Source organism: Ammospiza nelsoni, chromosome 6 (genome assembly GCF_027579445.1).
Source record: "Ammospiza nelsoni isolate bAmmNel1 chromosome 6, bAmmNel1.pri, whole genome shotgun sequence".
Taxonomy (NCBI): Eukaryota; Metazoa; Chordata; class Aves; order Passeriformes; family Passerellidae; genus Ammospiza; species Ammospiza nelsoni.
The window spans coordinates 53,750,192-53,772,004 of record NC_080638.1 but is presented as its reverse complement, the minus strand read 5'-3'; the positions used below and the strand labels follow the sequence as shown (position 1 = coordinate 53,772,004).

Genomic DNA, 21,813 nt, shown 5'->3' with positions numbered 1-21,813 from the left:
TTAGAAAGCTGTGTACCCACATTCTTCATACACACCTTTGAACACTTGACTTCAGCCACTGTCAGAGAGGACAGCTGTGCTGAGAGGATGGTCAGAAAGGTAGAAATGCTGAGCCAACAAATTCAGCATCAGAAAAAGCAAGCAAATGCCCAAACCATTACAGCAACGCAAGCAAATAGCAGGAACTTTCAGCTTTCCTGCTTTAGTAATGGTTGGTCACATGTGAGAGTCTCAAATAATATTGTAACTCCTTGTGTAAGCAATTAATAGCCTCCTCTTGGGTTACTGAGACATAAATCTGGGGACATATTTCACCATAAAAGCAAATTGAGAAAGAGGAAGCTCTGTGGTCAATAGGACAAGAAAGTTTAGCTCAGGATGCTCCAGCTTCTCAATGCATTGTAGCAGGTTACTTCAAGTCAGACCCAGTCCATTGCAATTAATTAATGCAATGGCCTGAACTGTCACAGCAAATGTCAGGTTTTGTGTATTACTGCACTATAGACTTACACTCCAAGGTTCCTGTTACTGCAGGTTAGCTTGAAGAGCAATTCATAGTTATTCTCTGAAAAGGTCATGGGTATAGGTTTTCCAGACAGAAATCATCACTAAGAATTAGATCAACAGAAATACATGCTCAAAAGTTTTGCTATATATTTTATTTAATATAACATAATCCATCAAATATCACATCTACCAATAACCCTCTAAAAACCTCATTCAATCTTCCTTCAAAGAAATCTCTCTGGCTTATCAGCTTCCCACTGCACCGTCACCTTTCCAGCCAACTTGACACAAATCCATCTGCTAACCTACCCTGATTACAAAAGTACAGGTGAGCACTACATAGAAGACTGACACTTACTACAGCATTAACCAGTGAAAATAGATTTGTTCACTCAGTGCAGAGAACTGCAACACCACGCTCGTAGAAGCTGCGGGGATCTTCCTTGGTGGCAATTTCAAAGTCAACAGTGAAAATCAGATCAGCACGAGTGAAGTTCAGATAAACTGGTAAAGTAACCTGGGGAAAAACAAGAACATAGGAGAGTTCTGTAAGACAGCTGAAGAGTGTCACAGGTTTCTCTAACACTATATGATACCAATGAGATGGCAATTCAGTCTCAGATAGCTCAGTACTCAAAATATGAGGAAAAACCCCAAGACTTAATAAATTCACAGATGCTGCTATAGATATAAATTTGAGTTTTGTCTTGAACAGCATTTTTAGATGTCTCTCCTTTTTATCTGTCTACAAAGAAAAAACACAGTGAGCACTAGGTCTGTTTGCTGCTAGCCCTGAAATCAGATGCCAGCTGACAAGAAGAGTAATTAGAGAACACCAATTTGATTTGTTGTGCCTGGTACAAGTATCCATAAAGCCTTAGGAAAGAATTGCTAGGGATATCTAAATGTTTCCATCAATACTTACAACATTTGCTTTTTTATCAGCGTTTGTCTGCTTGATCCAGCGGAGCTGTGTAATGGGCAGGACAGTTGAAATAGCATTTGAAAGTGACAGCTTGTTGTTACTGCACGTAGCTCCCTGGAGCTTCAGGCCTGCAAATTGCAATGCAGTTTAGAGTATAAGAGCTTTCATACATCCAAAGGCTGTCTCCTTCTGTATCATTTAAGGGCTAAGTCCACTAAATGAGAAGTATTTCATAATGCAAAATGAAAAGGTTGTAGGTGATACACTATGCAATACCACTTCAATATATACTGGCCCCAGTCTTGAGATTTATTAGCATTGGAAGTACTTCCCTAATAACTAATATCAAACTAATTTGAAAATACTTTCAGAAAGTGTGTAATAACTTTTTCAACAATAGCATCTTTTTCATTTGACACAGCCCATTTAATACAGAAGCTTCTGACAACATTTCAGAGGAAGGTCCCTTCCTTCAGCTCAGTTTACCTGTGACTCCAAAGCTGCAGGCATCCAGGACTGCGTTCTGGGTAGTTGTAACATTGACCTCAAGACAGAGCTCTTCAAGGGACCAACTGTTTGCCTGGGCAACATATTGTCTTGTAGCAGTAATATATGCCTCTGGTACAAACAGGCCACCCAGGCACACATGGATGTTCTATTTAAGAAGAAAAAATATAGGGGGAAAAAAGTATTTCAGCTGCAGTCTTAATTAATGACTATTATAAATCTATTTATAAGCAATCTCTTTACATTTAAATGTTCCTGCTACTACTGGAACACAGTGTAATTGCTAAGATGCTTTTTGCTCCAAGGTTTGTCTCCCACTGTCCCACAATACCAATGCTCCCTCTGATCTCTGTGCACAGTTACCCTGCTAAGCCTCATCACGCTGTGATCAGGAGATGCTCAGCAGTATTTACAGACATTTCAGAGAACACTGACTCAAGTTTATTGACTGAGGGGCTATTTAGAAGTCCTGATGTGAATACTCCAGAAAGCAGGTACACAGCTCCACCAATAACCCTGAGAAGTCAGCACAAAGTACCTTCAGTTCTTTTGCTCCACCAGATGCAGCTGCCTGGGAAATATTCTGGAGCTGTTTAATGCGCTCACTGAAGTCAGACACCCACTGGATAACAGTCATACCAGCTGGCACCGTGTAATGAGACCAGCTACGAGGCAAAATACCTACAAAGATGTGACTAGAATTAAGTTTTGTTCATATACAGGTTGAAATTACACACTATATTAAAACTTTGAAGACCTGGACTGGAATATCAGCCTCTATTTTAAAAGGCCCTTCAGTAAGTGAAAACACTTTCAAAGATTACAGAGCAAATGGCCTCTAGGTCTGCTTTGTATTTAAAATGCCACCCACTTACAGATACCCCTCAAGAGCAGCTGCAGTTACACACAGCTTTTTACTGCAAGACCTAATCTTCAGCTCTGCATGAATGTTTAAGTTCTTTAGAAAAAGCTGAAGAGGTTGAGTATCTGTGTTTCAGAAAATGCTTTTGTTCAAATCACCATGTATTACAACATACAGCATGACTGTGAAAATTCCACATATAGAATCTTTAAATAGAAATTCTGAGAGCTTGAATATTTTATAGGATCAATACTGCTTATATGGTGGTATAAATAGCTTTGTTCTGTCACAAGTCAGAAACTGGGAGAACATACTAAGATTTCAGCCTAGAAATTAAGCTGCTAATATAAATTGTACAAAAAAGCCTAATATATAAAAGCTGGACTATTATTATTATCATCACCTAATTATTAGGCTATTATCAACCTCAGCTTGGAATCTCATATCAAGCCAATGGGAATTTAATGCTCAAATTTAAGTATTACTTGTGTCAAATGACAAAATCTATCCACATTTTTCTACCATTTTTGGTTTTTTTAAGCTGCTGACCACAGCAGCCTCTTACAGAGTGCAAGCAGCAAAGAGAGCCCTGGAGGTGCTGGTTAGAACTGCCATACCTTTCACCAGCTCATTTATCAGTGTACGCAAATAGTTGGTTTGTTTCTTTTTCCCTTCACACACTTGAACCACGTCTGCCAGGTCCTGGCGAACATCCTGGAGCAGCTTAGCTCCCATTTTCACCTCTCTCTCAAAGAACCGGAACAGAGGATCCTGATGGTCAAAACATTCAAAGTAAGATGCAGATCAAAGGTCTTGCTGGAAAACTGCTATGAAAAACAACCCCCAAATTCTGAGTGGATGAAGAAGTAACACTCTGACTACAAGCACTGTGGTGCACAAAGTGATTACAGAAGTTGTTTGACAACCAACAATCTCCTCTCCCTTGGACAAGGAAGAAAGTAGAAGTCACAGTTGAACAATTAATGCAGACTGCCTGGCTAGACTGTTTGCCATTCCATTTCTTCAAATGCTACCCAAAAGCCACAAACCAGGTTTTAGGAGGATTTCAAGAAACCTAGCAGGTCATTACATGATTATGGCACTCGAAATCAGCATTGACACAGGTTCCATTGACCCCTCAGCAGTGTAGTTGGTAGTTCCAAATCCCAATGCACCTGAACTTGTGCTTTTTCTATGCCCCCATGAAATAAAACATAGTTCTTACTTTAATGTTTTCCACAGTCCGCTTCAGATGGTTTAGAGTTTGTGGGATAAGGTGAAGCCAGTTAGAGGCTGTGGTATGCAGTGTTCTCATCCAGGCTGGGCGTCCATCTGATGTAGAATCAGTTCTTGTCTTCTTCTCAGTTTCTGCATAAGCCAGATCATCCTCATCCTCCAGCATCTGCATCTTCAGCATTTTACTGATCATATCTATGCCTAAAACAGAAGATTTTCTGTTAGAGAAGCAGTGGCATCAAGGTTACAACCTAACCTATAGGTAAGAACCAGGACTTTCCATTATTCCTAGTCTAGACCTAAGACTCAGAACTGCCCAGCTGTAGGTGGCTCCACAAGCTTACAATAAAGCTTTCCAGAATCAAGACAAGAGCTTGCCATCTGGAAGACTAAATGGAACTGGCTTTTTTTGATTCACAGGCTCCTGGTCAGGTTTGGATTACTCAAAAACCAATTATGTTGAGGGAGAAGAAGTAAGCTATTGACTTTTTACCAAAACTTGTATTTCTCTTCTGCTTTTTAGTTAATATGGTGGCTTGGTACTCTATGGAAGACACTGCTAAGTTCTGGATTTACCTTGTGTGGTGAGAAGAACTTTCTCTGCATTATTTGGCAGGCCCAGCCATGATGGTGTTTGTGTATCTGGGAGCATCTCAACCCACTGGACAAACTCTTCACGCCTGCAATGCAGAGTTTTAATATCCATTAAAGGGTTTTCTCTGCTAGAATGCCAAGGTAATGCTTTGCCTGAGACAGATGTTCACACAGCACAGAAATACAGGTTCTGTGCTTGGTGTTTTTCACCTTTATGTGCAGTTTTTTAATTAAAAAAAAGTTTTACATAAGAGATCAGGATAAGAAAAAAATGATACCTGATTCCATCTGGCATCTGAATATCTTTGTGTCCATCAACCTTGCAAGCCAGTTTGAATTCACTGTCAAAACTTAGGGTGGTGAACAGACGTTCCAAGAACGTGTTTAACAGACGCTGATCAAATTCGTTATCGATACGCCCTCCATAGATAGACTGGGCCATCAGTGTCTTCAGTGCAGACCAGGGGATCTTATCAGGGGAAATGTTCTGGCGACCCTATAATTAGCAGGAAACAATTGTTGAATCGCCAACAGGTTTTTTGTGCCTACTCATTTAACTTCCTTAATTTTTCCAGAACAGACTGTTTCAGTGAAGATCCAAAGTAATTTGTCATCTGTGCCTAAGCACACAACACTACTTGCCTTTGCTGTATCATCCAGCCAGGTATCCACTGTGTCACAGGCAGACCTCAGGTCAGACTCTCCAAACTCGTACTTCTTGGACCAGCCCAAGGGAGCGTAGCGCAGGCGCTCTTGGATGATGGCATGGAACCAGGCAAGGAGGAAATACAAACGGGCACGCTCATTTGGAGACTAGAAGTGGGGAGAAAAAACCAACACAAAACCAAACAACTGTTACTCAAGTGAACTGACAAAACCAAAGCCTAAAAGACTAGAAAGTATCAGATTTAATGCTAGATCACCACTGAAACTGAATACATTCTACCAACAGGAAAAGCAACCACTACTTTGCTTGGGTGAGGAGAGAAAAAACACTTCAAGTACATCTTAATATCTCAGGTTTTATCATCTAAGGTAAGATTTCAACAAACATGTTCTTCAATTAGTTTCATCAAGACAAACCACAGCCTCACCTTGCACATCCTAGAAACTGGAATGCTGCTGAAGGTCCTCAGCATGTTTGCCTTTACACCAGGAGGAGGCTCAAACACAAAGATCCGGCCAGCACGTAACAAATTCACTGGCACCTAGAGAAGATCAATAAGCTCAAATCCAGCTGCTTTAGCCTTCATTAAATTAAATCCCAGCAGAGTTTGCATTAGCTTCAAAACCTCATGGTGAGCACTAGAAGTACTGCCTTTCTTTTGGAGGTTAGGGGAATCAGCAAAAGGAACAGTATCAAGTTTACAGCTACAGTTCAGTCATCAGAAAGCAAGGATAATAACTGCCCTGACAGGTGTGTATTTTCCTTCTTCTTTACTGCAGAAGGCAGTCATGAGAGAACCTTCCCTGGGGAGCACTCTTAGCTCTGCAAGCCAGTTACCCAGCAAGATAACCAAATTTTAAATCACTATTACCTTTGGATTAATCTCCATGGTAAGGAAGAGCCTGAAGCATGCATGGGGTTGCAGGGAATGCAGTTTCTTTTCTAGCTGCATGAGCCAGCCAGGAGCCAGGTGAACGTTCTTCAGCATTACCCATCTGTGAATTTTTGAAACAGAATAAGTGCTTTTTAGTGAACAGCTTATGGATCTTGCCTGTGATCATCACAAAGAGCAACAGAATGTATCAAAGCTACAGATTTCCCTCCCTCTTAAACTTGCCTTCTACATAGAACCAGTTACTATGTACTGTAAATGAGTTAATTTTCTTGTTTTACATGTACAACCTACTTCTCCTGAAAATATTTAAACTGATGTGCTTACTATTACAAACTTAAATTCAAAAGATAGGCCTACTCTTTTGTTTTACTCACAGTTTTATCTCTTTAACCAATAAACTTCCCCCTTTTACCTTTCCACCAGGCAGCATTCTAGCTAGAACTTACCTTCCAGATTTCACTGCTGTGTTTATTGCTTTATCTGCTTGGTTAAACCCTTCGGCAGAACCTGAAAGACAGAAGGGTTGCTAAATCTCTTACTGCTAACAATTTCATTAATGCTTAGATGTTGAAACAAGGTATGCTCTTACCAATAGCAATAGAAGTAATCTGTGTATTCTGCTCAGCTGCGAGGTCTTCAACATGACCACTGGCATCATAACCAGGCACTGAACACATCAGCACAGGGGTATTTGGTTTCACCTGTGCTCCAAGAAATTGAAAAGGATATGAATCACTAGATAAATATGAGAGTGCAGTAAGCTTAGTGTTTCTTCCCTCTGTACAACTAAAACTATTACGTTACTGTTAGTTTTCCTTTAAAAAAATAATCCACTCATATCAGGGAAGAGAAAGTGGAAGAAATGTTCATGTGGAATTCATGCAAGGTGGCCCTAAGCATTTCAAATCCAAGCAGTTTACCTCTGTATCCACAATGTGTGTCAGATCCAAAGGCTGCTCCATAATGGACATGAAAGACTCTCCAAGATTTGTGGAAACAAAGGTATGTGCCATGGCCAACAAACGATCTGGACGGAAGGCCTGGATCAGAAGCAAGCGATGGATGGCCTGTCCAATGGGAGCTGGAAACAGGAGACAGGATTAGATGCACCCTCCTCTCTTCAATTCTCCATTCAATCTCTCCCCATCTTGTTCTGAAGACTACATATTTAGAAAGTTAATTATCCTTTTGGAAGATCTGATGCAACTTTTTAATTAAATGCTTATATTCTGTTTTCAATTCGACGACTGAAAAAACAATTAGCAGCTTCAGCTGGTTTTCAAAATCTACAGGCTAAAATTATTGACATGAGTGATTTTAATTTCCAGGGACAACAGATCTTTTCACATCCTTTCACTCACAAAATGCTTGACTAGCATGGATAGGGTAGATAACCTAGAGCTGCTTCAGTTAATGCTCCAGCAGCTTCAATAAGCAGCTAGTAAAGAAGAGCTTAGAATCCTTCATTTATAAAGTGACAGGAATGAGCATGGAATGATCAAAGACAGCAACACTTGCTGAAGTTACCTTTCAGACAGGGGAGGAACTGAAGGGCAACAGTTACCCTCAAGTTCTCACTCTTGAAAAATTAGCACTGACAACTAATGTAGCAAGAGGTAACTTCATGCTTAGGTACAACTGCAGGTCTACTAGATCAGCCCTGTCCTCAGAAGATCTGTGTCTTGGAGCTTTTTACAGTATTGAGACATCTCCAGATTGGCAATGACTAAGGTTAATCCAAACTATTATGCAATCAATTATGTTTCATCCTCAGTGGAAGACCAGATCACAGGTTAAGGTGCAGCAACCAAGTGTAGTAACTACTGCTTACAACAGTTTGGTTTAAAAAAATCCAGTGAAAACAAACAAACCTCCCAAAAACCCCCAAAACAACCCAGAACCAAACCCACTAGACTTGAGGTTCTTATACAATCCCAACCTTATGATTTTCTCAACCATTATAGTCCAAAATTAAATTCTATTTTAGAATTGCTTTTAAAATCATAGTAACTACTTAGATCAGTACAGTAGGACTGATATGGACAACAGTGCACATTCACTTACTTGCAGGTTTTTCCTCAGTCCAGAGGTATGGTACAGTCTGCTCTGGGGAACTGCTGTCCAGCCAAATGCAGAATTGCTGTATTGAAAAAAAAATGCAAAAAACCTGAAGCTGACTTTCAAAATATCAGAAACATACAGCAAGTGTATGTAAAACTCCAATTACACTTTGCCTATTATCCTACCCTTAGATGTGCCAAATCCTTTCACTGATATGCCTCATTTCACTGATAGCCTCCAGCACACCTGATTCTACAGATCTCTATCAAGTCCCAGGCCAAGCTGTAAGTTATTTTACCCCAGGCTGAACAGTTTGAGAAAAATTAGATGAAGTAAGGAGAATTCAACTTCTAATATAAAAATTAGGCAAGGCAAACCAAACAGGTACTATTTAAGATATGGATGTATTTTATGACATACAGTTTCACAGTCAAGACAAAGATGTATTACTCTTTGAAGACTTCAGTCATGAGAAGGTGCAGTGTTCAGCAGCTGAGTACTATCCAAATTGATCCCACTTAGGCATGTCCAAGAGCCCACCATAATGAAGTTATTTGTGGCTGAAGCTGTTCCCCTCTACTGCATAATTATCACACAATAGTGATGCAGCAAAATACATGCAGTGTCACTTTCTGCTACCATGGGAAGCAAAGCTGGTCAACCACAATGCCAGAGGCATGGTGAAAGTGTTTCTGAATGATGAACAGTGCTGGTCTTTACAAGTTTCACAGCTGGGTTATGAGGGAAGTAAAAACATTCATTTCTACAACTACAACTAGCTAATCTTTAGGACTTCCCTTTCCACAGCAGGAGAGTTTGCTTTTAAGCATGAAGCTTTTCAAGCAGACACCTGAAAAGCTTACCAATAGTGCAGTGGAGAGAGAGACCCCAGGCACCACTTACCTCATCAGCTTGAACTTTCGAAACAAGGTCCTTAAATGCAGGAAGGCAGCTCAGCCTCATCATTGCCTCTGTCTGCTCTACAGTCAAACCATTGATTTTGGGGAGAGATGCTGTGTTTAGTACAATCTCCTTCCCTCTCAAGAAGTGCTGGAATTCTGCATCGTATGTAGGCTCCCTAATGTTAAGGGAAAAGAAGACTTCAGCTAGATGCCTTCAAGACAGCCCTCCCTTTTTCAACTAAAGTGAAGCAAGGAAACAAACTTTTACCCAATGGTGCCTTTCAGTTTGATCCGGGCCAACAACATGGCAAATGTTATGTGGTCCTGGTGCAGCATGCCACGTGCCACTCGGTTGAAGGCCACCTAGGAACAAAACACAGTAGTAGTGTAAGAAGCTTTGAACTCTGACCCTTCAAAAATTATTAAAAAATTACATTTATTAATTAAAAAATGGAACCTGAAAGAGATCCTTTGTGATGATTGAGAGACGATGAGTATGGTCTGTAATTCCCTTCAGATTTGGATTCTCATACAAGACATTGTGATAGATGTCCAAGAAAAACTGGAGGGAGTATTGGTACAGGAAATGTATCTGAAAGAGAAGACAGTTTATTTTTTCTCTCCACAATCTTGCTGTTTGATAACCAACAGAGTATGCCTAGCAAACTGCAATATTGGGCAATGCCTGTTTAGCTTTAACCAGTAAACACTCAAAGCTCCTGAGAGGAAGAACTCAACCTACCTGTTTCAGTGACTCCATGGTAAAGTAGATACTGCTGCAAGCTGTAGAAAGAGGCAAGTACTGCTGGGAAACAGTTTCTACTTCCTGCATGACAATATCAGTCTCTTCTACTTTTCTGGTGACCTCTGCTGCTTCCCTCTTCAGGTTCTCAAGTGTAGTAATGATGGTGTCATCATCCAGGATACGTCCCTTCACTTCATTAAGTGCCTGGAGTAGAGATTTTTCCAACTGACGTAGGCGCAGCTGAAATTCACCTTAATTAGAAGGAAAAAAAAGTCATACATACATATTGTACAGATATGTCAAAGAATTATGTGAAATGTGTGTACTTTGCCATTGGGCATCCTGAGAAAAAGAGTATGAAGATAAGAGCACTGCGTGGTCTTAGAGTAAACCCACCGTATTTTAGAAGAGGAGGAAGTTAATTTTGGCAAACATACCCTGAAGCTTGAGGAGGTCAGAGCGTTTTTCATCAACATCTGGTCTTTCAGCTTTCAGGACTTCATTCAGACACTGGCTCTGCAAGCTGCTGCGAGTTACGGTGAAGTTCACAAACGTAACACGAGAGCAGAGGTCTGGTGGGAATTCAACCTGTCACAGGAAACATGGAAAAGTTATCTCAGCTCTCTTCACATGCCATTTCTACAAACAGGACTGCTTTTGATTTTACTTACTGTTGGATCTCTGGTGGAAAGGAAGATAACGAAGGACGGTGACAAATCAATATCTTGGTCTCCCAGAGTAATCAGAACTCTGCCTCCAGTTCTTCGGACTTCACGATTCAGAACAGGATTCAGAACTGGATCATAGCTCTCCACATCCTAGAAAGACAGATGTTTAAAAGACTGTTGTTTGCAAATGTCTCAAGTTAAAATTCCCAATCCAACAGGTGCTCAAAATTCTGGTAAGCAAACAATTGGCAGTTCCAAACAATTGGTTTGGAATAGGGATCACATTCAGAAGGTATCTGCACTTTAGATGTGTAGTTGAGCTACACAGGTACAGAAGGGAAGTATTATTAGTGGCTGTAATTTTGTTAGCTCTACTGCAGGTAAGGCCTATTCTGAACAGCACAAGCAACAGTTACTGATCTTTTCCATTTCCATACTAGAAGTGAAAAACATACCAATTTCAAGTGAAAGACAATTATTCCTACAGCTGCCTATTTCTTCATATTACTGAAATTTCTCCCTGATATTCAGAGTAGATTTAATACTAGACAACTAACTATTAGTTGCCATTATCTATGACTAGAGAAAGCACATCAAAACAAAGGAAGAGATAGACAGGTTGTAAGTCATTTTACAGTATGGAAAGATCATTTCGAAAAAAAAGAATTTCATCTTGAAATGGTGGAAAAGGAAATACCTTCTTTTGATCTTGTAGCTCACTAATTCTTCTCAGGACTAGCACCACATGTATCACTAGTTTACTTGTTAAGTTGTAAATTGAAAATAAAGTTGCTTGCATTTTAGTAACATGCAAGAGAACAATTGAAAACTTTTCTAATACGTAGGACAGAATTCAAGAATTTAAATAGCTTCTACACAGTCATGCCACTAACCTGAACAAGAAGTGGGTTACCAAATCTCAAGGCACTTTCCAAGTTCTTTCTGAAAGCATCATCCAAGAAGCTTGTGCGAGTTATCTTACGGTCTTTATATTCATTCATGATAAATTCTGTAGCTTGCCCAGAGGGATCAATGATCAACGGATACCTTAAGTTAATAATAAAGCACTTTCATTAGTTAGGTTTTGACTGCAGACAGTGTCTAAGCAGTTTTATGAATTTACATTGCATTATTAGTCTCACCTCTAAAACCTTGTTTATTCCTTCACTAAACTGAGGCAGGTTCAATGATTCATTTCAGTTTTGAAAGATAAGTTTGTATTTGGGCAACAAAATAGCTCAAACATCAAAATAGTTCAAGCCAACTTATTTTAACAGCTAAGCAAAAAAGGCAAGCAAAGTTGAATGAGAGTTTTTATGTTTACACACGGTTGAGAAATTTTTAAGAACATAGAGCTTCACACCCCAGGGAAACTGTACTTTGCAGGAGCTACTGTGATTCAATAGGTGCAAACCCTGCCTGCTGTGAGAATGTTGCTTAAGAACTTCACATCTAAGAATGAGGTACCTGTTGAAGCGTTTGAGCATGATGGCATTCTCGGTGCACAGGTCATCTGCAGGCAGGGAGCTCGCCTGCCAGCGCAGCCGCTCATCGGCGTTGGAAAGGTACTCGGTCCTTGCGATGTCTGTGCGGAACTGCAGGAAGCAAACAAAGTTAATGTTTAACTTGAAATTCTCCAACCAGCTGGTGAAGACATTTTAAGCAAATGCCGCTCTACAAAGCTGCAACAACTTTCCAACAGCTCCATTCTTTATCTAGCAATCCTAAAGTTTAACTCCTGCAGTAAATCAATTCACGGTTAATTATCATGACTGTATCTTTACCTGGATATTTGCCTGCTGCAAATGGTGAGACCATGTAGTGAACAGATTCTGACGCATCTGCTGATCAAAGTAGCCAGCATAGGCAATAAAAGCTCCTGAAAGTAAACAGTCTCCTGCAATAGTGGACATCTGGTTTTTGAAAGTTTCACTTGTCTTCTCCCATCTTTCACGTTCAGCAGAAAGACTCTTCAGAAGAGCTGTGCTACGGTTTACCTAGAAATAAGTGTGAAGGTAGATTCTTCAGATGATGAAATGTTCTTATATTACAAGTCTCTCAGAACACTTAAATTCAGACTCAAGGCCCAAGTTAAATTTAAAAGCTCAGAATGAGATAAATTTGGGGCTCTTCAGTGCTAATTTATTATGTTGATTCTAACTGTTACCCTGAGGAACTTAGAAGTGCTAAGTACTAGCAGAGTAGTAACATACTAATGATGAGATCAAGTACATAGAGAAATCCATACTCCACTCCTTCAAGTCCAGTTAAGACATTACAATCCCACTACATCCACGTCTGTTTTCAAAGGCTTTCTATATATTTAAAACCTTATGAGAACTGTCTTGTTAATCAAGCAGCAACATGAGTTGGTATTTCTCTAACTCCAGACAGGTTTCTTGAAAAGCCTCATAACACCCAGATATGAAACAGCTCAAATGCCCTGCACAGGGGAAGCAACCACTCTCAAATTCAAAGAATGATTCAATTTCAGACTGTCAAAGATCAAAGAATGAAAAATTATTAGTATATGAAGTCTTACTTTTGCTTCAACAGCAGCCAAGTCTGCCTTAATAGCTTGAGCCTCCGAAATCAGAACTGCATATTCTTCTTTGTAACGGGCAATACTGGCCTCAAGGTCACGAATCATCTGCTCCACCTCATTTGCTTTCTGCTGGTTGTCTTTGGCATCATCCTCCAGCTTCTGCAGCTCATTGCGTAGAGGTTCCACTCTCTTCAACATGTCAGCATAGTTCAGCTGCAAATGGAAAATAGAACCTTTACACTTTCTAAAATGACAGGTTAACAGGAACCACAGCATTCAGGTATATACTATCAACTGCATCTTTTCAAATTTATGTACTTCTGACCTGTGTAAGAATTAGTAACTACTTAAGAGAAGCTTAGTACTGTTTATCAGTCCCTAGGACTCTAGTTTAAACTAAGCACAGAAACATAAGTAATTGCTTTTTGCAAGATCCTTGTACTGCTCTGTAGATTTATACAAAGTCATTCAAAAGGTTCAGACCCCATTGAGAAGTGCACAGCATTGTTTTACATAAATATTCAATGGGGTGTCCATGCCAGTACTGTGCTAATCTGCCCTTCTCAGCAAGCAGTGAAATGAGTAAAGCTAAGCCACAGAACAATTAGGACAGGGCCTGTTGGCAAGATTCAAGCTAAATAGATTCTCTCCAGATCAAGGCCATTCCAAGCAGGCACAGTTTTAATGAGCCAAGAAATTTGCTCTATTGGAACACCAACAGGCAAGTAAAACCATTCTTGGGTACCTCACTCTGGGGGCAAGATTCCCAAAGCCTATTCCTTTAGGAAACGTAAAAGTCTGCCTTGAGTGTGTCCTACTCTGAGGCAAGACAAATGCAGTCTCATTACGAGGACTGCATTGCATTTTCCACTGGACAACTGCCTTGTCCTGCAGAATGATATCACATATAGAAAGTATCCACCAGTGCTCACTGTAAACCTAAAGTTTTTCAGTGCAGAGGCTGTATCACAACTGGCCAATAATTCTCTGGCATGGCACTATATATATATTCCATTAGCATTCATCTAAACCATCTACCCCATTTCTTTGAAGCAAAATAGCTTGTAATACTCAGCTGAATAAAGGCAAATTCAGAGCCTTTAGACATTGCCATGTGCCTTCTGGCTCACTCTTTTCACCTTGCCTTTGCTTCCTCAAGCTGACTTTACCTGTGCAATTGCCCATTTCACCATAGGTCCACAGGCCAGTGATGCTCTGTTTACAATTTCATAGTTGTAACTTGGATTTGACAGGTAGTTTTTCTTCATCTTCTCCCGGATGGCATCACTGCAAGGGAAAAATTTATACACACAGCATGAATACACTATGTCAGCATACAGGTGCTCAGTATCCCTTTGTCTAGCCTGCCTTCCACAGCTGCCAAGAAACATTTCCTGTCACTTTTGCTGAGTAGTAGGCTGGAATGTTCAACATGTTGTTTCAGAAATTACAGCTTAAAGGCGATAAAAAAATTTTATCAATACTTTGAGATTAGTCATTCACAAACTGCTCAACTCTGGAGCTGGAAGGGAATTTAGATGTCTCTAGTCTGACCTTCTGCTCACAGTTAGAGCCGGCTAGGAAGCTGACCTCCTAAGCTGAATAAAGCCATCAGCAGCCTGGTCTGCTACTGCTGCAAAACCACTTTCAACTGACTGTGGCTTTGGACACCAACACACTGCTTTGCAATCATGCCATTAAGTCACACAACAAGCAGCTGCTTTGCCCCAGTTTTCATGATACACCTTAGCTTCAGCAGTCTATTTCCTGTACCACCTGCATGTTCACCATGTGCAATAAGCTGGTGTCAAAAGAAGTCAAGTGCTACCAAAGCAATTACACAGAGCAAAGTCCAGTTAAGACCCCCTGTTCTTTGTAAATGGTTTGTTCACATAAATATCTCACAGTTGCACCTCACCTGATTTCCTCAGCAGAGAAGTTAACAATGGTTGGAATGAAGTTCTCCCTCATGATGATGGAACGTATTTGTTTCCAGTCAGTGGTGCTTTCACCTAAGAGCAGGCAGATGGACTCCAGGGCCAGCTTCACTGCTGCAGGGGGATTGGCCATGGAACGCACCTCTACCAGGTGCTGCTTCTTTATTGACTTCACAGCTAACCAGTGCCACAGAGATGAACAGTTGATTGGGAAGAAAACAAACAGTTAGCAAAGCCCAGCAGAATACCCTGGATTTCTAAAAATGCTTCAAGATTCTAAAAATGAGTATGATGTTATTAGAGAAGCAGATGCCTACAGTTTTTTTGGACAGGATCAACCCAGATCACAAGAAAACACATTCCCATAGACCAGTTTTAGATCCAAGACCACAGTGCGATCTCTTGGGGTGCTAACATACCATTCTGAGCTTCAATGACAGCAGGCTCCACCTTGTCAAGATCTTCTTTCACGCTCATCTGCTTGTCTGCAATAACTTCCTGCTGCTTGTGCAGCTGTTCCTGAATCTCCTGGCTCATAACCTGTAAGGAAATTTCACAAAAATACTGCTTTTTAGCTGAACTTCTTCCAGTACTTGGACTGTAGGCTCTGTTTTGTAAATAAAATAGTTCCTATGTACAGAGATTTAACAAAAATTTTTACCTTTTTCTTCTCAGCTTCCTGCTGGTCCTTCACCATCTTTTTCAACTTGTCATTGGCTGCAGCATTTTTCACTTCCAGCTCCTGACTCTTTATTCTTAGGTCACGCCGCAATTCCTCCACCTAAGATTGATTGCAAAATAGAAAAGAGAATTCATATTGACCATTGAGATCTATTTACTCACTTCAGCTTTACAGAGGGGAAAGTTTTAAGAATACATACCTGATCAACTGTTTCCTTGATTTTTCTGAGACCAACATTCAGATGCATTTGCTGTTCCTCCAGTTCACTTCGTTTCTCATTGAACAAGTTGGCATAATGGTTGATGAAGTCCAGGTAGTGGCGTGGTGTGATTGCCATGGTTCTGCCTCCTCGTTTTGCCAGCCGAGCGTTAGCCTTGGGGGAACAAAGTGTTCTAGAGTATGCACTGGTTTAAAATTTATCTGCATGCCAAGGATCATAGTTTTTAGGAATCTGGTGAATGACGGCCTAGAGGTAAGTGTAAGTTAAGCAGTGTAATAACATACCTGATGAAGAGTCTGATGAACAAACACACAGCTATTAACAATGGCTTCCCTGTGCGATGGTGGTTGTGGCAGCTTATCATACACAACTGGCATGTAATCAGGCACAATGTAATTTGGTTTCTCAAGATCCATTTTGCTTGTGAACTCTTTGCCAACTTGGTACAGTGCTTCAGTTGACCAGTCTCCAAACCAGTTCAAGACACATCTGAAATACAAAGGATTTGTGAAGACTTCCCAAAAAGCAGTGTTTTAATGGTACCTGTAAAATATATTGGAATATGCAGCAATTACCTGTTGAAGAGAGCAGGAGAGGTAGCTGCCCTGTCCTTCAGGCCCTCAGAAGATGGATTCATAGTGAACACTACATGGAGATTGCGAATAACTTGGCTGGTGAACCATTTGTAGAGTTCCTCATGTGAATCTAACATTAAACCTTCTTTCTGTGCTCCTTCTTTACACTGAGTCATGAGGGTAGCATATTCATCTCCTTCAAAGAGACCAGGAACCTAATTCAAAGGGTAAGTTTTGTTGTAGCTTATGGTTGCAAAAAGGTGCAAAAATATTTATTTAAAATATTCTTACCTCTCCATTGGCTAGGAGAGTGTTCATTCTCTCCAGGAATCCAGAATCCAAGACATTTGACTCATCCATAATAAAAGCTATTTTTTCATTTTTGCAGCCAGAGCGTCTCAATACTGTCCTGAGGTCTTCATCAAAATCTTCACCTGTGTATTTTCTGTGAACCTGGTAAGAGTTTACATGGGTCATCAACATTTTGGTTTAGCTTTTAATGGGATTTTAGGGGTCAATATGTAAGTGGGAGTTTTGATTTACAAGATTTTAGAAGTAAACTTAGCACACCAACCTTGATTTGGTAGACACTCAAACCGTTCATCCAGGCAACAAATCTTGACAGGGTTGTTTTCCCTGCTCCACTGACTCCAATTAGCAGCAAGTGACCCTGTGGCTGACGGAAGATTCTGAAAAAGAACAAAACCAAGTGTGATTGATAAGTGTTAGCAACTTACTGAAGCATTTCCTAGAACATCTAAGCTACAAGTTAGTACCAAAACCGACACACCATTCTAGTCAGGATCCCGCTATCTAGAGGCTGGCAGTATATTTTTTATAGACATCAATGAGACCATGCTCCATTCCTACTCTGTTCTGAGGCTATTCTGGTTTGGAGTAACTCTATGTACTGCTTATATGAGCAGCAATGGAAGTCTGAACTTACCGGTCAATTCTTAACACATGATCCAAGACTTCATTGAACAGGACAAGTGGGACATCAAGTTCTTCTTCATAAAAGACTTTAAGCCTAGCTTTCACATAGTCTCTCAATTCTTCTTGATCCACTGGAATATAATCCTACAAGAACCAATACAGTCAATACAGTATGGAAGTTAAGACTAAGGGAATTTGCTTAGGGGTAAATTTATGAGTACACCAAAGCAGAACTACTAGAATACTTGAAGTAATAATCCTCTACAAAAGCTTAAGAACATTGTACTCATTTAACTTGCACAGGAACATGTCCACTGCCTGGAGTGCTACAGGTATCAGCATGGGGTTTAAACACTGGAACTACTGAACCTACCACAGACTGAGCCTGTGCTGCCAGTTACCAAAGAGACTGGGAAGTAGCACTAAAGACTAAATCCCTTCCCAAGTTTATTTTAAACAGCCTTTCCTAGTCACTTACTTGTATCACTACCTACCTAAAAGCTAGGTAGACTTTTACCTAAACTCACCAGGATTTGAACAGGTTACCCAGACGATTAATTTCAGATTATAAGAAACAGGTCACCAGAAAATGTGTAATATCAGAATTGCTCAAGGGTCACTGCCTAATCCAAGATATTCCATAAGGAATAACTGTCACCTGGTAGTGTCACAATATTCTGCAGAAATATTATTTAATACTGCCTTTACATTTCATGGTGGCTCTTACCATAGCATCCCTGGCATAAAAGCTATGAAATTTGTGGCAGAGTTCACTTCAGATAATCACAGTAAAAACTTCTTGGAAATTAATTCAACAGCATGATGGGCACCAACTATCACTTTAATAAGAGTTGCATCACTCAATTGCATCTAACCTATTTAATTTCAGGGTTTATTTTTTCTTAAACTTTGACTTGCCTTTGACAGCCAGTTGCTATACAAGATAGGTCTGCTCATAGCCTTTTCTTTGTCAATGTTGGGGAAGTGTTTCAGAGCAACCATGTCAATGTTCTCATCAGTCCAGCGTCTCTCCTCATCTTCCACAAGTCTGGATAAAGAATTAAGTCAGTGAGTACAGTCCTCTGCAATGGGAGGACATAATCACACCACATGGCAGCACTATGGCTGAAGTATATTTTTGCTTTGTGCAGATATGACTCCTAAGAGAGTCAAGCTGCAGTGAAATGAAATATTCTCACTGGTATTCCAGCTTTTATATAAAACACACTTTAGGCTGATGTTCTAATGAAAGCTGGCAAGGAGTAGGCAACTTTTTATGGTTTTGTTTCCCCAGCTCATGAATTTTTTACCTGTCCTGGAAGAGACGTAAGGCTTCGTGGGCCCAAATCCTGATGAGGCCTTCAACTGGTAAGGTTTCCAGTGGTCTTAATGCCTCAAATATACCTCTCACCCACCGAGTCATTTCACGAGGTGAGTAGATGTAGTGTGGCTGTGTGTCCTGAGTGAATCTCTCCTAAAAGTTTAAATTTAATTAGTTACTTTATCTCAAAGTTGCAACATATTTTTTACAGGACTTTGCATTACAAGACATTACTCTGACAGCATAATTCAGTCATTTTTGCCAGAACTCAAGTAATTAGTTGAGTTCTTGTACACATACTATCCATGAGAAAGGCTAACAACACATGTTAAATGAAGCATAGAAGAAAGCATTCTAACTGGAGTTTGGAGTTGCCCTTAACAAGTTACCTGAGACATTGTGTAGAACTCTACCATGGCAGCAGTGAGAGGCTCCGCATATGTGCGGAGTGATGGGATCAGCCTCAGCATTGCACGGTTGAATGTTCCATAGATCTGAGTAAGTGAAGCTGGCCCAGGATAGTCCACATAAACCACAGGAACATGTCGTAAAAATCTGAAAGATTAGCATATTTCACAGTACAGAAAGTCAAATTACTATCTGTATTCTCTTAGTTATCTTTTGCCAAAATTAAATAACTGTTTGATTCAAAACCATCATCAGCAGCTGTAGCTGGTTTGATTGCTCCCTTTCTCAAGTGTTTCAGACAGGTGATTCAACAGCCTAATACTGAGTTCACTGCTGGGCTTTCACAGTAAAAACCAAGCAGCAGGTAGTGCCAAACCAAGGAACAAAATTTCAGCACAACTGTTGTTAAACAAGTGTATTAAGAACAGATTACATAATCAATGCTTACATTTTGACTCCAATTGTTATCTAGAATTTACTAGACCCATTACCTATGTGATAGAGGTTTTCTTCCAGGATCAGTAGGTGGATTACATGCACCAACAAACTGAATTCTCTCTAGTTTCACCCATGTCTGGTCAGATGTACGGTAGAATCCTCCATGTTCTACCATCTGAAACAAAAACATAAAAATAAAATCAAATCAGTGGAACATTTTATTTCCCTATAAGTAGCTGTTCTGATACAGCTGATTACAAAGAAATACAAACCTGTCTAATGAAGGATATAACTCTCTGTGTGCCATACTTGTCCATATCTGGCAAGTTGATTTCATCACAGAACAGCACCAGCCACTTTCCTAACTGCACAGGAGCCAGCACCACTCCATTAGGGGTACGCCTGTATTCACAGTAGTGATCAAAAGTTTTCAACAGCAGTTCTGGAGTGGTAGCACTTGAAAAGTTGAGTCCAACCACCTTAAAAAGAGTATAGTGAAAAAAAAAATTAAAATACATTAAGAATTGAAAGAGAGTATATCAAGAGTCCTGGAAACAGGCATGTTTGGCTGTTCACAATGGAAGTATATACACCATCTACATTACAAGTATATTACCACTATATACAGCTATGATACTCTTTGCTTCCCATTGCAGGTTCTCCATTTACCATGCAGGAATGCTTCCTGCCCAACCCTGTATTTTGAACTTGACAGCCTCCTGTAACTGTCACCCAACCTAAATACACAGAAGGGTGAGAGTTACTCTTAAACATTTGCACAGTATTTTTAAATACTGAACGCAGGAATGCTTCTCTGTTACTGAAGTGGCAAAGGAATAAAGCAGCTTTAGGCTAAGGAACTTGAGAAATTAATTTGTATTCTCAACATGATATTTATTTTTTACTATATATACACATGACTGACTGAGTTGAAGCTATCACTCACTGAGTTTTGGCTAGGAAATAAATTTCATGCTATCTTTAATCTTAAAAATATTAAGGACTTGATACTAATCACAGATCCATGTGCACACACACACACATACACACACACAAGTCTCTTGTGTACCTCCATGTCAGGCAGAGCTCTGAGAGCACTGAAAAGGGTCATGGTCTTTCCAGAACCTGGTGGTCCACAGAGCACCAGAGGTTTGTGCTCTGCCAGCCAAGTGTACAGCAATGCCTCATGGCGAACTGTATCTAGGGTTGGCACTACAACATCAGGAGCTGCAACTTTGTGTGTTTCAACTTCAATTTGAGGAACTTTGGATTGCCATGGTACCCATTCACCTGTAATGGACACCTAGAAGCACAAAAAAGTGGTTAGACAATTTAGAATAGGAATCCAGCTCAACCTTAGTTAAATTTATTTTTTTAAGTGACATCAAATTTTATGTGTTTGTTGAAGTATGAAACTGTAAAATTTAAGGTAGTCTAGCAGTTTATTCTCCAGGTTTGCCTCCAAAATCTAAAGCAAGCTTTTAAGAAAATGAAAGAGCAACATTTCTAGCACCAGAAAGGTTTACCTCATAGTCAATGATAGGTATGTTGGGTGCAGTTGGCAGTGGCACAGTGGTGATTCTCCTAATGTATTCTCCCAGCTCTGCTCTCATTTTCAAACGACTGTCTCCAGAGAGAGACCACAGTATGGCATAGACCAGGTACCTCTGTAAGAAGCAAGAGCAGCAGCTATTGGTTTTGGAGTAAGGGAACAAAGCCCAGTGAGTAACTCAAATCCAGGCAAACACAGGAGTCACTAAGAGCAGGCTGCACGTACCTGGATGTAACGCTCCAGCTGGTCAATCTGCATGGGGAAGTCGGGGTGGTTGGCGTTGTACTGGGCCACGTTGCGGCAAGCCTGGTGCAGCATGGAGAACAGGGAGCCCAGGCAGCGCAGGCGCGTCAGGTCCATGATGTGCTCCAGCTTGAAGGCGTGCTCAAGGGCCTTGGTCACCAGGCCATTGGATGTGAAATATGGCTGCATTATTGTTGCAGCATCTCTCTGAATCTGTTGGGGGAGACAAACACTGCTCTAAGCATTTGCTTTTCATTTGACTACCAGACAGAAAGAAAGGGTTTTGTTGAAAAGGTTTGAAATGCTTCATATTAAAAAAAAAAAATAAAAAGGAAAAATATGTAAAGAGGAAGTCAGCTTTTCTTTGATAGGCTGTCATAAATTCTA

General features: G+C 40.3%; 1 protein-coding gene across 1 annotated transcript in view; it reads right to left on the bottom strand.

Annotated features, from left to right (window-relative positions):
• Positions 1-644: 644 nt before the first annotated feature.
• DYNC1H1 (dynein cytoplasmic 1 heavy chain 1) overlaps positions 645-21,813 on the bottom strand; it is a 44,415-nt gene continuing 23,246 nt past the window's right edge. Inside the window, exons 36-78 of the mRNA XM_059475353.1 lie at positions 21,409-21,639; positions 21,158-21,298; positions 20,701-20,934; positions 19,904-20,110; positions 19,685-19,806; positions 19,175-19,340; positions 18,775-18,938; positions 18,383-18,512; positions 17,475-17,608; positions 17,103-17,217; positions 16,820-16,981; positions 16,529-16,743; positions 16,238-16,442; positions 15,933-16,106; positions 15,713-15,832; positions 15,471-15,591; positions 15,033-15,228; positions 14,284-14,401; positions 13,112-13,327; positions 12,354-12,566; positions 12,037-12,164; positions 11,463-11,616; positions 10,573-10,719; positions 10,339-10,489; positions 9,899-10,152; positions 9,614-9,748; positions 9,425-9,519; positions 9,158-9,332; positions 8,258-8,333; positions 7,114-7,274; positions 6,783-6,894; positions 6,640-6,700; positions 6,170-6,293; positions 5,726-5,839; positions 5,274-5,444; positions 4,910-5,127; positions 4,614-4,717; positions 4,027-4,238; positions 3,419-3,572; positions 2,478-2,620; positions 1,919-2,087; positions 1,433-1,560; positions 645-1,024 (exon numbers count right to left, since the gene is read on the bottom strand). Of these exons, the coding sequence (XP_059331336.1) occupies positions 896-1,024; positions 1,433-1,560; positions 1,919-2,087; positions 2,478-2,620; positions 3,419-3,572; positions 4,027-4,238; positions 4,614-4,717; positions 4,910-5,127; positions 5,274-5,444; positions 5,726-5,839; positions 6,170-6,293; positions 6,640-6,700; positions 6,783-6,894; positions 7,114-7,274; positions 8,258-8,333; positions 9,158-9,332; positions 9,425-9,519; positions 9,614-9,748; positions 9,899-10,152; positions 10,339-10,489; positions 10,573-10,719; positions 11,463-11,616; positions 12,037-12,164; positions 12,354-12,566; positions 13,112-13,327; positions 14,284-14,401; positions 15,033-15,228; positions 15,471-15,591; positions 15,713-15,832; positions 15,933-16,106; positions 16,238-16,442; positions 16,529-16,743; positions 16,820-16,981; positions 17,103-17,217; positions 17,475-17,608; positions 18,383-18,512; positions 18,775-18,938; positions 19,175-19,340; positions 19,685-19,806; positions 19,904-20,110; positions 20,701-20,934; positions 21,158-21,298; positions 21,409-21,639 (6,699 nt within the window). The 3' untranslated portion in view covers positions 645-895. The remainder of the gene's footprint in view (positions 1,025-1,432; positions 1,561-1,918; positions 2,088-2,477; positions 2,621-3,418; positions 3,573-4,026; positions 4,239-4,613; positions 4,718-4,909; positions 5,128-5,273; positions 5,445-5,725; positions 5,840-6,169; positions 6,294-6,639; positions 6,701-6,782; positions 6,895-7,113; positions 7,275-8,257; positions 8,334-9,157; positions 9,333-9,424; positions 9,520-9,613; positions 9,749-9,898; positions 10,153-10,338; positions 10,490-10,572; positions 10,720-11,462; positions 11,617-12,036; positions 12,165-12,353; positions 12,567-13,111; positions 13,328-14,283; positions 14,402-15,032; positions 15,229-15,470; positions 15,592-15,712; positions 15,833-15,932; positions 16,107-16,237; positions 16,443-16,528; positions 16,744-16,819; positions 16,982-17,102; positions 17,218-17,474; positions 17,609-18,382; positions 18,513-18,774; positions 18,939-19,174; positions 19,341-19,684; positions 19,807-19,903; positions 20,111-20,700; positions 20,935-21,157; positions 21,299-21,408; positions 21,640-21,813) is intronic.